This window comes from Acartia tonsa, chromosome 1, assembly GCF_053477335.1.
Source record: "Acartia tonsa isolate MP-2025a chromosome 1, ASM5347733v1, whole genome shotgun sequence".
In the NCBI taxonomy this organism is placed as follows: domain Eukaryota; kingdom Metazoa; phylum Arthropoda; class Copepoda; order Calanoida; family Acartiidae; genus Acartia; species Acartia tonsa.
This window is the reverse complement of record NC_137260.1, coordinates 49,855,771-49,870,786: the sequence shown is the minus strand read 5'-3', so window position 1 is coordinate 49,870,786 and position 15,016 is coordinate 49,855,771. Positions and strand designations below refer to the sequence as shown.

At 34.5% G+C, this 15,016-nt stretch overlaps 1 protein-coding gene across 1 annotated transcript; it reads left to right on the top strand.

The window, feature by feature from the left end:
• Nucleotides 1-257: 257 nt before the first annotated feature.
• Nucleotides 258-12,176, top strand: LOC145323032 (protein croquemort-like). The gene is made up of 17 exons (XM_080165422.1): nucleotides 258-311; nucleotides 623-693; nucleotides 984-1,056; nucleotides 2,618-2,693; nucleotides 3,289-3,352; nucleotides 4,211-4,286; nucleotides 5,709-5,808; nucleotides 6,570-6,732; nucleotides 7,442-7,507; nucleotides 7,737-7,843; nucleotides 8,288-8,351; nucleotides 8,626-8,686; nucleotides 9,023-9,141; nucleotides 9,790-9,919; nucleotides 10,236-10,317; nucleotides 10,846-10,955; nucleotides 11,287-12,176. Exons 1-17 carry the CDS (start codon nucleotides 275-277, stop codon nucleotides 11,433-11,435), a joined length of 1,548 nt encoding a protein of 515 aa, XP_080021548.1. The 5' UTR covers nucleotides 258-274; the 3' UTR covers nucleotides 11,436-12,176.
• The last annotated feature ends 2,840 nt before the right edge of the window (nucleotides 12,177-15,016 follow it).

Genomic DNA, 15,016 nt, shown 5'->3' with positions numbered 1-15,016 from the left:
TTCATAATAATTGCTCTGAATACAAATTTAAGAAGCTGTTTATAGTGCCTATGACGTCATACAATACAAATGACCAATGATCGGCCAATACACAGACTAAATTACAAATGGCTGGCCAGTATACATTTTAATTGAACATGGTAGGACAGATGACGTCATTTTTTATTGGCACTATTAATTCTGTTTGAATTTGAAGAAAAAAATGACATCTACAATTTTTTATCCACTCTGCACCGTTTAAATGCTGCATATATTATTTTTCAGATAATTTATAATGTGTAGAAAAACAACATGTTGTTATTTAACATTAGGTAATACGATTTTTAAAACGAAGCTTTTCTATAATTAGAGCCGATCCATCCGTACATCCGTTCTCCCGTAAGTCCGTTTAAAACATGCTGATTTTAACTTTTTTGAAAATAACTTTTTGTAAGATATGATTATCTTAATCATCTGATTTTTGAAAGAATGATGCATAGGACAACAAAATACAAAATAAAAATCGAATCTTATCAATAATCAAATTCTAAAAATGAAAGTATATGTCCTTTTACGGTATCCTGTGTTTAAGTAATTTGGCAACACATTTATCCTAACTTACTGATATACATTTTGCTTTTAGGAATTCTGGGTGTTATAGGAATAGTTATGGGGGCCCTCACCCCCCTCATCTTTAATCTCATAACTGAATCAGTAAGAATTATATTTTTAGTTGCAAATCTACTCTATAAGTGATCGTGTACTGTTAACCTGGCCTTATTTTTACCAGAAGTGCATATTATTCGCTTTTCCAATATGGCTCTGAAGCCGATCAATATCCGCCATACTGAAAAATCATGTATCTTATCGTAATTTTTTTCATTTCTATATCTGCTGTGTGAAGCTTTCCTAAAAATAAAAGATGATTTTGTCCATTGGTTAGGAAAATTTTCTTAGGCAGACCAAAAAACGTATAACTTCATATAATAAGATTTTGTTTTCAGCAACTTATAGTGAAAGAAGGTTCATACAGCTATGAAATATGGAAAGATCTACCAGTGCCTATGTATATGAAGGAAACAGTCAAATTATTTATTAATATCCTTATACTAAAGTAACAGGATGTTTGTTTGTCTGTGTGTCTATGTATCTGTCTGTGTGTCTGCACCGAAGGATCTCGCTAACCGCTGAACCGATCGGGTTCTCCTTAACAAGGTAGCTTCTCATAGGTCCCGGGAAGGTTTATAACTTTTTTCTTGGGGGGTGGGACACCCCCAACCCCCCCAAAAATGAAAAATCAATCCCCCCCCCAAAAAAAAAAATTTTTAATTTTTTTATAAAATCAAAAATTATGGGGGGGCACCCCCCCCCCAAAAAAAATTGTTTTGCACCCCACAATTTGTTTTTTTACTTTTTCTTATAAAATCTAAAATAAGAAATTGGGTTATCAAATTCGACTCCCCCTTCCTCAAGTGCCCCTAGAGGCCTCTAGGGGCGTAGCCGCTAGTAGTCTAATATTATAAGTTACACCCCCATGTTTTCTTGTCTTGAAACTAAAGTGAAACAATAATATTGATATAAAAAAAATTATATAGGATTAGCAAAGGAAAAAATAAATGCTTTTAAACTTTATTTTCTTGTGCACGTTGCAATTTTAATTTTTTGAATTATTCACAGCAGAGTGCACAGGATTTTGCCAGCATTTGTATACCCAAATTGTGAACAATGTTTTTTTTTCGGAATGAAAAATTTCTAACTGAATGGTTTTTTGGAGTAATACAGACAGGGAGGTTATTAAATTGTCAAGGATTGGGGGAGGGGGTTGGTGGAAACACCCTCCTATATGTACATTAGGATATATAAGTTGGAAGGAATTTTAATGATAAAGGGAGATTTGAAATCTGCATCAAATTTTAAGGATTTTTTTTTTATAAAATTCGTTTTTTGTATAAATCTTTATCTAAAAGCGGAATTACAATTTAAGTTCATAAATTTGGACCAATAGGATAAGTGGATTGGAAACTACCTGCGCTCTAATTGGTTGAATAATGTGCGACACTTAAGCTTCTCCAATCAGACCGAAGATAATTTTCAATCCACCAATCACAGATGTCAAAATTAATTAACTTAAATTGTATTTCCGCTTTTAGATAAAGAATTATACAAAAAACGAATTTTATATAAAATAAAATCCTTAAAATTTAATGCAGATTTCAAATCTCCCTCTAACATTAAAATTCTTTCCAACTTATATATCTTAATGTACATCCCAAATAATTAATATAATCAAAAGTCAAACAAGACTCTTTTGAATGGTAATTTGATGCTCGATGCGCTTAAAATTTTTACCATCCCCATGCATTTTACGACGGTGTGACTTTTTTAAAACTTAATATTCCTTTTGGATGCTATCAGAAGGGGTTACCCTTGGCAATGTAAATTTGTCAATCCCTTTTAATTTGGTCAGGGGCTTGGATACACCCCCCGTCTGCAGGCTCTTGATCGTTATGGTATTTATACCCCATGACGTATTGTAATTAATAATTTTATCATAAACCAAAGCATTTTCTAGGAAGTTTAGGAAAAAGGAAGCCTTCGATTAAAAAATATATTTTTGACTGTTTAAACAATTTTTAGGTTTTTTATTTTAATGTAACAAATGCAGAGGAAATTATGGAAAGTATTGAGAAAGGAAATTATACCTGGAAACCTTTGTAAGCAAATTTTATATTGTCTAATTTTAAGAGCAATGCTACTCTTTATTTACCAAGTCCTCTAGTCGTTTAATTTTAATGAAAAATAACTAGATCGAGTAAAAAAAATGGTGGAAGGGGGACTTTAGCACGACTTCGCAACAGTGTACATTGTCAAGGAGGGTGTAAGGTAGGGTGGATCCATTTTGGAGTTTGTCCACCAAACTAATTTTGCCAGGGGTTGGATACAGCTCCATTCTGTACACCTCTGCTTCGTAACAAGAACATACAAACAGTTTTTACAGAAGGTTTGGTGGTTTTAGAATGTTTACCCCCGACTCCTAAAAACGACTTTATTTACTAGTAGCCCCAAGCACCCTGCATGTATTTTTTTTCTTGTACTGTTCTACACCTACCTTGCGAGACTTTCCTAACGCTTACTTGACCTGGCCTTACTATAAAAAAATCTTACGTTATTTAAACTCTGTTTTTGATGAACTCAGGGGTAAAATAAAATTACGATATTTTTTTAATGAATGAATAAATAATATTTTATTTGACAAAAATCGTGTCTATTTACACAAAATAGTCTAATACTGAAAAGAATACATTTCAGACTGAAACAAATTGGACCATACACCTTTAGAGAAGACCATCATAAACACAATATAACTTTTAAGGTTTTAAATTCTTTCCTATTATTTGTTATTTTGTAATCTTCATTTTTTACCAGCGGTTTCGCCCCTAGAGGCCTTTAGTTGCACTTGAGGGGGGCTACCCCCCAAACAACATATTTTATTTCTTTTTTAAATGAAAAAAAAATTTGGGGTGGGGGATATTTTTTTCCAGGGGCGATTTCTCCTAGGAGGGTTGTGGTTCCCTTCCCCAAAATAGTTATAAACCTTCCCGAGACCTATGAGAAGCTACCCTGTTAAGGAGAACCCGATCGGTTAAGTGGTTAGCGAGATCCTTCGGTACAAACAAACAAACAGACAGACATCGTTCTACTTTGTATTATAGATAGTTTGATTTCTAAACATTTATATTTTAACATACATAATATTAAACTCCACTGAAAATGCCCAAACTCCTCCCCCCGAAATAAAAAAAATATTTCCAACGGGGAGGAGGTATTACTCCCCCCCAAAAATAAATTATTAGGGTAAATGAATTGTCTCCCTATGAAAATAAAAAGCTTAAAAGCCTATACTATAAATTTATGATTATTTTCTATAATACAAAGTAGAACGATGTCAGTCTGTCCGTTTGTTTTCTTTTTAAAGCTTAAGATCTTGGTAACCACTAAACCGATTAGGCTCTACTCTTCAGGGAATATTTCTACTTGTCCTCTGATAGTTTAAGCTATTTTCTTGGTGGATAGGACAACACCAACCCATCCAACCCCCCCAAACAAATCTTTTTTAAATTAAAATTATAAAAGGGGATAGTCGATTACCCCCCCCCCCCCTCCACCTAAAAAGGCTAGGGGCGAAACCGCTAATTAATTAAAATAGGGATATAATGTTTATTATTTTTAGGACGATGGTGACAAAGTGAGTTACTATCAAGCCAAGTCATGGAACTTTGAACCTGATCTTTCAAGTGGTCCATTAGGTAGTGGCACTTTATCAGCTTATACCAACAACAATATTAATTTGGAAAAATAACCACGAAACCTTTCACGTGGTTTTCAGCTGTCGTTGGGGGTCAACACATATTCGAATTGACGAACTTTCAATCTGACCCCCAAATATTATTTTAGATTTATTTCGCTTGTTGGTTATACCTTATACCTGGTGTTACTTTATATTAGGAAACATATGATTGGGTCATATTCGATAACAGAAATCTGACAAAAAATAAGAAGAAATGTCTTAAAATATATAGTATGCATCCCGTATTCCGAAATTGTGGCTTAACATGTTGCGCATCCCCTTGTTGTCGGGTAGATGATGGTTTCGAATCTCAGCACATCTCTGCTTTCTAAGCAAGACTTTAAAAACTGTTCTCGTCCAATGGGGGGTGGGGGGTAAAGGAGTGATAACCCCCCCCCCCCCAAAAAAAAAAAAAAGCTTGGACGCCCTTATAAAATTCACCTTCACCCCCCCCCCCCCACCAGAAAAAAAGATTTATTCTATATATAAGGGGCACTACCCATTACATAGAGGCTAAGTGCGAAGCAGCTAGTAGCTTTTATAACCTATTTATTTATAGAATTTTGGCAAAACCAGATAAGAAAGTACGCTGCTATTGTAATCAAATAAAAGTTGCATAAATGACCTTTCCAAAATATAATAAAAAACGAACAAAATATGTTGTTTGTATTAATTAGAAATGTCATGATTTTCATAATGTAACCGTGTTTAAATAATATTTTTATATTGTGGTGTATTAGTTACTAGTCGCAGCATTAATAGCATCTATCTGTTTTGATAGAAAGTAGGGCATAAAATTAGCCTAAAACAGTTAGGAAGTTGAATCCATTTTTATTGAAGCAGAAATATAATCCATGATTACGGTTTTGACAATCTAAAACTACTCGAAGACTGAACTCTAAGCATAAACCTCTTTAAAATCACCCGGGATCTTTGTAAGGCTTTCCCAAACGGTATAACTCAATCGTTTCAGAAGCTATTGAAATCTTAAGCTACAGACAAAATATTTTGCTACTTTATATAATATGATATAAAAGTAATGAGCATTTTTAAAATTTGAATAAGATTCTTTTTGTTAATCGGTTTTAAAATTCAATTCAACCCAAATATTGTTCTCAAACGTCTAGATTAAGATTGGCACATAGATAAGATTATATGATGGGTTTTAGGTAAATAAAGAAAGTAGGTGGGTTTGATTGAGCGATTGAAATTGCCCCGAAATATTTTCAGTGATGAGTCTGATGTCTTGTCGACATTGCATTGATGATTGTAAATAAAGTTAATTCTCTGCAAGCGAAAATATTTTTATTGATTGGTGTAAAAGTTTCTAAATCAATAAATTGTTTGTTTGTATGAGTAAATTTTATTTTCTTTTGTTTAGAAGATGAATTTTACACCTTGAACCCAATTGCCTATTCAGCTGCTGATCAAACTAGATGGCCAGGGTTTCTTGGTGGGGCAGAATCGTTTACATTCTTTAGGTAATCTTTTACAGCGATGCCACTGCTGATGACTCTAGTGAGCCGATTTAGAAAGCGGCTCACCTCATAGCTATTAATCAAAATGGCATTGAGCCGGAAAGCACTGTCATTTTGATTTAAAGATCCATGTTTTATTGGCAGTACTGGTTGTGGCAATGGATAGCACTAAATGACTTAAAGATCCAGCTCTTGCCTTGGCTGTCGCCCCTTTACAGTTGTGTGGTCACAGCTTAATAAAAATTAACAGGCTGCAGCTCAGTGCAGCTGTAACTAACAACTGAATTAGAAAAGTATTCGTAATGATGTCGTGATTTTGAGTGACAACATCTAGTAATATGTATTGTATTGTTTCGTTTGTTGGCTATTCCTGAGCTGTAAATGGTTTCAACCTTAATTTAAGAGAAGCTGCAGCTTCCATAAAGTGGATTAATGAATGCAGTGGGCAATTAGGTTTGTTTAGAGTGACTTAGTCTATGTATTGGCTTATTGGTTAGCTTATGTAAGTCACTCGGTTAAGGTTGAATCCGTTATTTTCTGTATAATTGGCAATATTTGTTTACTCATTGTCAAAACTACACCTTTACACAAAGCATATTTGCTAGTTGTAGAACTCCTATGTACCCTATGGAAATTACAACAGGAAATTAAATCCTCACACTTTTTGTGAAGCTGTTGGTAGACTATAAAAATTGTCCACCCATTATCAACTCTAAAAGAATCCTTAACCACTCTAACAAATAAATTTTTTTATTTTTTTGTAGATATATGATGGATCAAACTATAACTAAATTTAATGAAAAACTGTTCATCAAGACAAACATTTCTGCAATCACATTTGATGGTATTGATGATGACATGTTGCATATCAATGATGAAATGCCTGAGATAGATATTCCCTTTGACAGATTTGGATGGTTTTATGATGTAAGTATATTTACTTTATATTTTTGTAATTGCTTATTTAATTTTTAGTTTATTGTCGATAGTCTTTTCATGTATAGGGATTTATATGACCTGAATTCAGATAAATAATTGAAAGAAATCAGCGGATTAGTTTATTTAAAGTTTAAAAACAATCGCTTCACTTTTAATTGAAACCATGCAGGCATGGCCCAAACATTACAAAAATTAATCGACCAGATTATAAAACTTTTTTGCTTTGGAGAGAGCTTTTTTAACTATAGAACCTAGTAAAAGTGTCTGACTCTGATCATGACGTAAAAAAAGATTAGTGAATGAGAGGCCAGTATACACTGTAATTGACCAATGGTAAAATCTAAAGTGGCCTCTCATTGGCTAATTTTTTTACGTCATAATCAGAGTCAGACACTTTTATTAGGTTCTTAACTATGACTCTAACTTTAAAAAAAATGATAAAAAAACAGTAACCAAATGGGATGTTTAATGCACAAGTCCCCAAAGTCCTATAAAACGTTTTATATTCGTTGGCTTAAAAACTTTAGGGACTTTCTTATGGGTTGATTGATTGAGTTGAGTGTTCAAACGTTTCAACCACTAATTTTAATCTACAGAAGAGGTCACTTTGTGTATTATCATTAGGGATGTACATCAATTTATCGGTCATTGTTCTATAAGTTTAGATCCCTGAACTAAACTGATCTATTTTTGTTAGAGAAACAGTTCTGTTGAATATGATGGAGAATTTGAAATGTGGACAGGAAAAGACGACATACAGAAGGTAATACACAGATATTGTGCTTTAACATTAGAGTATATTTTGTATTTTTATGTATTAGATGCATAGTATCTCTATAAAACACCCCTTCCCAGGAATAAGTATGACCAACAAGCGAAATAAATCTAAAATAATTTTTTTTTTTGGGGGGGGGGGCAGATAAAAATTCAAAATCACGAATTTATCAGCGATTAATTAACTTGTCCTTGTTTACTCACAATTTAATATTTAGTTAGGACAGATAACTGGGTACCGGGGAAGAGATTCTCTGTCCTGGCTGTATCCTGATACCTGCTCCAAGCTGGATGGCAGTGCTGGGGAATTCTTTCCTCCAAAAAGGTAACGCTTTATTTGATCACCTACAGCATTTGAATATTTTTTTATTCAATTTGTGAAAATATCTTTATATAATACATAATTTGTGTAATTCTAACTAAAAATAAAATCAATTAAAGGGGTAAATTTACGGCCTACTCCAAGGCTTAATTACTCCTTGCTATGCAATTTTGAATATGATTATGTAATATTCAATAATTAAATGTATTGCATTAGTTAATAAATTTTATTCTATTCTTTGAATGCTTTTCCGGGTAGACAAATTTGAAATTTAAGTTTGCCGCTTAAAAAAACCAATGACGTGTCTTCTTTGTCAAGTTTCATCTAATAATTAAGATGCGTTATTGGTACATTTTATCGGCGAATCAATATTGTGCTACCTGGTAAAGCATGAAGTTAGTTCGTTACTAAATACCAAATGTTTGGTGAAATAAAAATATTTTTTAGAGAAAAAGATGCCATATACTACTTCACCCCAGATCTGTGTAGACCTATCTTTTTCAATTTTAAGGTAATTTGATATGTATTTAGACATTTTATTTGTAAATTTACTGTTAACCAAAGGACAACAGTCTGTATGTTATAAAGGCTCGTAATAAAGGCTTTATTTTATTTCTATATTCATTTCTTTATGATAATAAGACTTATAAAAAAATGCTAGTTAAGATGATAAAAATGCTTTTGGAAATTCGCCAAAAGTACAGATTAAGATATATTTTTGCCAATGCAATTTAAAATGTATTAATGACAAACTGCATTTTAGCTGTATATGTTATTCTTTTTAGGAAGAAGTAGACTTTGAATTAATAAAGGGATACAAATACTGGCTTGATCAGAGCTTTGTAGGTAATAATAAGTAGCCTTTTATTTATTTATTTCGTGGTGAAGCTACTGTTTGTAAATACTAGCGGATTTGCCCCTACAGGCCTCTCCCCCTGTTTGAAGAAAAATAATGAGGGGTGGCGGATGGTTATTTTTTCGTTTGTTTGTTTATAACTTTTGACAACGTCATATAATAATAGTCTTAAATCACGAATATAGGCCCCAAAGGGGCTAAACACAGAAAAAAACTAGCCCCTCCCCCCCGTATAATTAATTAATTTGAAAATAAGAAGGGTGGGGAGGGGGGAGGTGGGGTTGAGACACTTTGTGTGAAATTGCAATGAATGAAATTATTTGTAGCGAATGGTACCCAGAACAGTTCAGCTTCCTGTTACAATCCAGACCCAGACTTTCGGCAACCAATCTATGTATTAGATACAGCAGATCTAGAATGGAGTGCTCTTCCTATGGAGGGATCGGTTAGTGCTTTTTTTAACCCTTAACGGTCTATTCCCTTTACAGACCTTGATATTAGAAATCTCAAAACATAAGGATCATAGCTGTAACCTGAAATTGACTTGAATATTTCATTTGAGGATTTACAACTATAGGATACTTTAGTATTTTGGTAAAATAAAATGCTTTGTTTAAGTCAAAAAAACGTTTGTTTTTCTTTTTTGTTTGCTGGCATCCTGAACCCAATAGAGTTATTTAAAAAATTCAAACACTTAGTTATGTGTCAAACCTTTTTTATGAAAAAGCACTCAGCTATGGCACTCTATCTTTCACACTCCAAAAATGAGAAAAACTGGACCGACCGTTAGAGGTTAATGTTTTATTTGACAATTCCGTTGGATGTTTGTTTGTAACAAAAAAACACATATCAGCATCAGCGATTCTCTTTTGTTCCAGTAGTGGATTTGGTTTATATCACGAAAAAAATCGCCAACTCCTGAAATTACGTTTTTTAGAGATTGACTCCTCTTACCTTTTTTACAAAGTTTAAGGATGTCTGTCCGTTTGTCTCACTACTAGCTAAAACGTGTGGCTTACCTACTGTTCCTAAAATAGTGACGATAGAGATTTTCCGGTGTTAACTTTTCATAGATAATTTTTTCTCATTTTAGATAGATGTTGGTTTATACAACGGAGTGTTGAATGTCTCCTCCTGTAAATTCAACACCCCGTCCTATGTGTCCTTCCCGCATTTCTACCAGGCTGATCCTATCCTCCTGGATATGTTCCATGAAGATTCAGGTAGAGCATTGCAGACAGACAGACCCGTAATGCCTGTTAGTCAGCAGAATCATCTCGAAAATACTTTGACGTCTATCTTTCTAAATTGGCAGCCAATTAAGTAAAAATATAAAACTTGTGTTTGCTTTGCTACTAAGTTCTTTCACTCAAAACTATTGTTCTTCGTGGTACTAGCTTTGCAGGTGTCTTTTAAACTTCACTTGACCTAACCTATCCTAATATGTGTTTTACTATAAGTTTGTTATAAAAAATATTGTTTGTGTGCCAAATGCATTATGAGGGCAACCATCGACCACTAAAAATTTTACCTTTTCAGATTTGAATCCCAATGAAGAGGACCATTCATCTCACCTTACCTTGATGCCAGAACCTGGAATTCCTTTGGATGTTACTATCAGGTTTTAACCCACTTTTTTCCTTTTTCTAAAACCTTTTAAAATTACTCCTCTTTAAACCCTTGACTTAGTGAAAATAAATAACACCGCGGCTATCCGTTCAGAGTATGTCCGTACGTATTACCATAAAAACGTAATAAAGAGGGCCCAAGGGATAGGACAATGAACTGTTTATTACACTAGTCCCAAAAAAATAAAATTACGTCATTTTATTCGTTGGGAACATTTTTGGAATTTTTATTGATTTGTTAAGTAAGTTGAGTGTCCAATCGTTTCTTGTAATTTACAGATGGGTAATTTTGGGTATAATCATTGGAGATATACATTCATTTATTGGCGATTGTCTCATCGCCTTAGAACCATGAATAAAAGGGCAAGATTACTAACAAGGAGATTGCACACTACCTTCTTTTTAACGCTAATATCCTTAATACTTTATTTTAAAATTTGAGTTACTCATATCTAAATTTACTTCTGCTAAAATGTGTTTACATGATATTGCTGCGCTACTCTAGTAATTATTTGTTTTAGAATGCAGATTAACCTTTTACTGCGAGAAATACCTGGAATCAAATTATACGAGAATATTCCAACTATAATGTTTCCTATGATCTGGTTCGAAACATATACTGAATTACCAGGTAGTAATCAACAATTAATCTGCAGCTGCAGAGTCGTTCTTCCTTTGCCTATTTTTAATTATCCATAGCCAAGCCGTTGAAATTTTGGGTACCGTCACTTTCGTGACAACGCCTTTTAAGGGGCGTTTCGTCGTTTTTTTCACAGTAGCTTTTGATTGGGTAATATTAAGAGTCATTGTCACGAACGAGACACTATCCGAAATTTTTATTTATAATAAATACATATTACATACCGAAGATCAGTTCCCTCTGGCTCTTAAACCGTTCTTTGTTCTTAAGCTTTCTTGATTCAAAGATGATAATTATAAAAAAAACTTTGTGTCTTATTTAGATGATATGAAGACGCAGCTACTATTTCTTGAGTGGGCAAATAATTTAAAGAATTATCTGATGGGCTTGAGCATAGGCCTGGGCTGTGTGTTCCTTATGGCCGGAATTGTTACTTGGGTAATGGCAAGAAAATGGTCCGTCTCTGTTTAAATATATGTATTTTGTTAATATAATGTATTGTTGTATAAACCTACTAAAGGACATTAATCCTAAGGGACAATGGTTATTAAGGATCATCTCTTAAGTAAAACGTACTAGGATCTTATTTTAGAAATTATGAAATTAAAAAATCTTCTAAAATTTGAGGACAAAATCCACAAACCTAACTTACAAGATCCTCCTTTGTCTCTTTTATTTGGTGAAGTAATTCACCCAAATTTCATCAAAATAAATTTTAAAAATCTGAGTATTTCATTTTTTATTGAAGAGAATAGCTACATAAACTAAAAGTATTTATATGAAATAAATCAAAAAAAAAATGTAAATTATAATCTTATTAGAATAAGATGCCATTGCTGTATTTCATTTAAATTTTACATTTTTCAACTAAATTTTTTTGATTAAAAATATTAACAATGGCAACTGTTTCCAACATAAGTTATGTAAAGGTGCTGCCTACTCTAATAAAAAGTATCATTAGTACTAAAATGACATATTATTACTGGGGATAAGTTTATTCTTGATATTCAAGAAAACTTATAATAATATTTTTGTACTTTGTTATACTATACAATGTATTAATATCTTTAAATTTAAGTGTCAATTATCAATACTATAATTTTAGAAAGAATTATAAACAGAATCATGTATTTTTTTCTATTTCTTAAATTTTAAAAATTTCATAAATCTTTTAAAGAAACTTTTCAATAAACTTTTTTACATAAATAAAAAAATCATTGTCTTAACCTCTTTCGAGGAAGCTTTGTGTTTATCAAGTACGAAATTAATTCCTTATCATTATTTGAAAACCAAGCGCAAATGTCGTCTTTTTATGGCTTTCCTTTCATAATGTGGCGCGGCATGGATTGTTTTGTTTATTATGATGCGCACGTTCTTTACTTTTGAATGAGATATGAGAGTGTGAAGATTTCGGAGAACAAAATTGGGCCTATCATTGGTCTCATAGTGTGTGAACGACCCTAGTATATCAGGGATTTGAAACCATAAGAGCTTCAGGTAGAATTTGTTATTTTTATTAAGAAGTATGGTGTATAGGACGATTATATGTAGTTTTAAAAAGGCTTTAGCCAGCTAAGCATGAAACTTAATTATGATTAATATATGTTTTAGTAATTTTTATGTGCCTTGTTGTTGCATTTAACAATGATTTATTAAACCAAATAATTTTCCTTTAAAGCCAAAGTTTCCAAAGATTTTTTTACCGTAGAGAAAAATGATTTTTAAAAAGCAAATAAGATTACGTGGTTATAAATAACTGGAATTATGAACTAATTGATATTGTAATTTCAGGTCTTTGAAATAATTTCATCAATAAATCTATATTCAAACCTGCTGTTGAAACTTGATGGTTCCTGGTATTGGGGGTTTGTATGTTCGCCAACTGATCTCGTGAACTTCCCGCTAATTCGGAAGTCAAGCTCAACCAAAGTGTCATGGTTGAGACAATTTCAAAGTATCTGATGAATAGGCGTTAGCATTCATCAAGAGATCAATAGCATCCAGTGAATTATTGATGCATTAAACTGTGACAATTTTTCTGTGAAATAAGTACCTAGTGAATCAATATGCCACTAACCAAAAAGCAGAAAATTGAGCGAGCTATCGCTATTGGCAGTGAAAGGCTAGAAGTTTTTGATGAACAGTTAAAAGTGTTTTATGACAATCTAAAAGCCTGCCAAAGTTTTAATTCATGTGAAAATGTGACTGTAAAATCAATTCGTGACATTTTTAGTGAGGTCAAGGACCAATCTGACCTAATAAAAAGTCTAAAACCTGCCGTGGAGACTAGTGAGCTGCGCGAGTTCAAGCGTGATTTGGATGAAGCTAGTGAGCAGAAAACTGTTGCAGATAAAGTTTATGCGTCGTTGGAGCAGTGTACAAAAATTCTGTACTGGCTTGACAATGATTCAGACGACGCGAGGTCAAGCACTGTCGCCAGGAACCTCGACGTCATTGAGAAGGTGAAGATGGACATGGGAGTGCTTAAAATTTCCGTGGAGTTGCGCCAAGAAGTACGTGATATGTACCGAAGGCTTAGAGAGATGGAACGTCGTTCATCTAATCTGGATGAGAGTGGGACACCTGCCATGCTCTCCAGAAGTATGTCTGCCGTGGATATTCGGAGTTCCAACCCGCAGTATGGGCGTTGGGACAACAGTTTGTTGCCGTCGTTCGACGGTACTGACACGGATTACCCAAACTTTAAACAGGTCTTTAAAGACCTATGCTCTGGTTATGGATTTGCTGACCAGAGGTTAAGTCTGATGTTGTGTATGGAGAAGGTGATAACCAACCCGGAACTACGCAAGCAAGTGTCAGCGATTAGAGATCATAATGAACAATGGGCGTTTCTTGATCAGATGTTTTTATCAAACACTCGCCGGTTCATGAGGATTTTAACTAAGTTGAACAAGATGAAACCTGTGGATAAACCTGTGGACGTGGTTAGCGCAATTGCTACCTTCAAGAGCATGATGCAGGAGGTAGAAGCCATCGTTGGTTCTGCTGCTAAGGATTACAACCACCTAACTCTTATTCATATTTTTAAAGACAAGTGCCCTGAAAATTTGAGAGACAAAATTATGATGGAGCTAGGTAGTATGAACCAACCAAACATCCCGAAGATTGTAGAACTGCTGGAGAGGACCAGGGGTGCCATGTTGGCCGGTGATATGTCCTATGACACTGGCGCCGGCAAGAGAAATCGTGACAGAGCTGCCGCCGCGCAAGTATCTGGCCGCAACGACAATAAGAATGGAAAGGCTGGAAAGGACAAGGCTTCCAAGTGGAACAGTGCATGTCCTGTGGAGAGCTGCAAGGAGAAACACCCGATTTTCCGTTGCCTCACGTTTAAGAAGATGGATGTGGTTGACCGCAAGAAAGTTGTCCAGCAGAAGAAGTTATGTGAACTCTGCTTGTGTGACGGCCATACTGCTGACAAGTGTAATAAATCTGATAAGCTTGGTGTTTGTGGTACCAATAATTGCGACAGATACCATTCCAGGTTACTCCATGAGGCTAGTGCTGGTGTGAATACAGTCTACAAGTCAAGTTCTGCACCCAGCCCCTGTACCTTCTTACTTCAGTTAGTTCCTGTTGTAGCACCTGGCGGCGGCACCTGCCACGCCACGGTAATGTTTGACTCCGGGGCAAATTTGCCACTTGTGTCTGAGAAGTTATCCAACAAGTTGAAGCTGAAATCTACTGGCAGATATACAACTATTTCTGTAGCTGATGGCAGTGAGTCTTCCTGCCGCAATGTTGTGTTTTATCTGAAGGATAGGGACGGCAATCTGAGGGAGTTTGAGGCAGCTGTCATGCCTACCCTCGGCGGGGCCAACAAGATGCGCTCGGTCCACCCCGAAACTGCCGCCGAGATATTTAAAATGCCGCCAGAAAGGTTTACATATATTAGTGGAGGCTTAGATATCATCATTGGAAATACACATCCTGACGTGTTTCCTTCAACCTACCAGAAAGTGGGCCAGTCTATGTTGTGGCGAACCATTTTTGGTAGTGGTTTTATCTGTACGAGTGCTGATGGTGGAGCT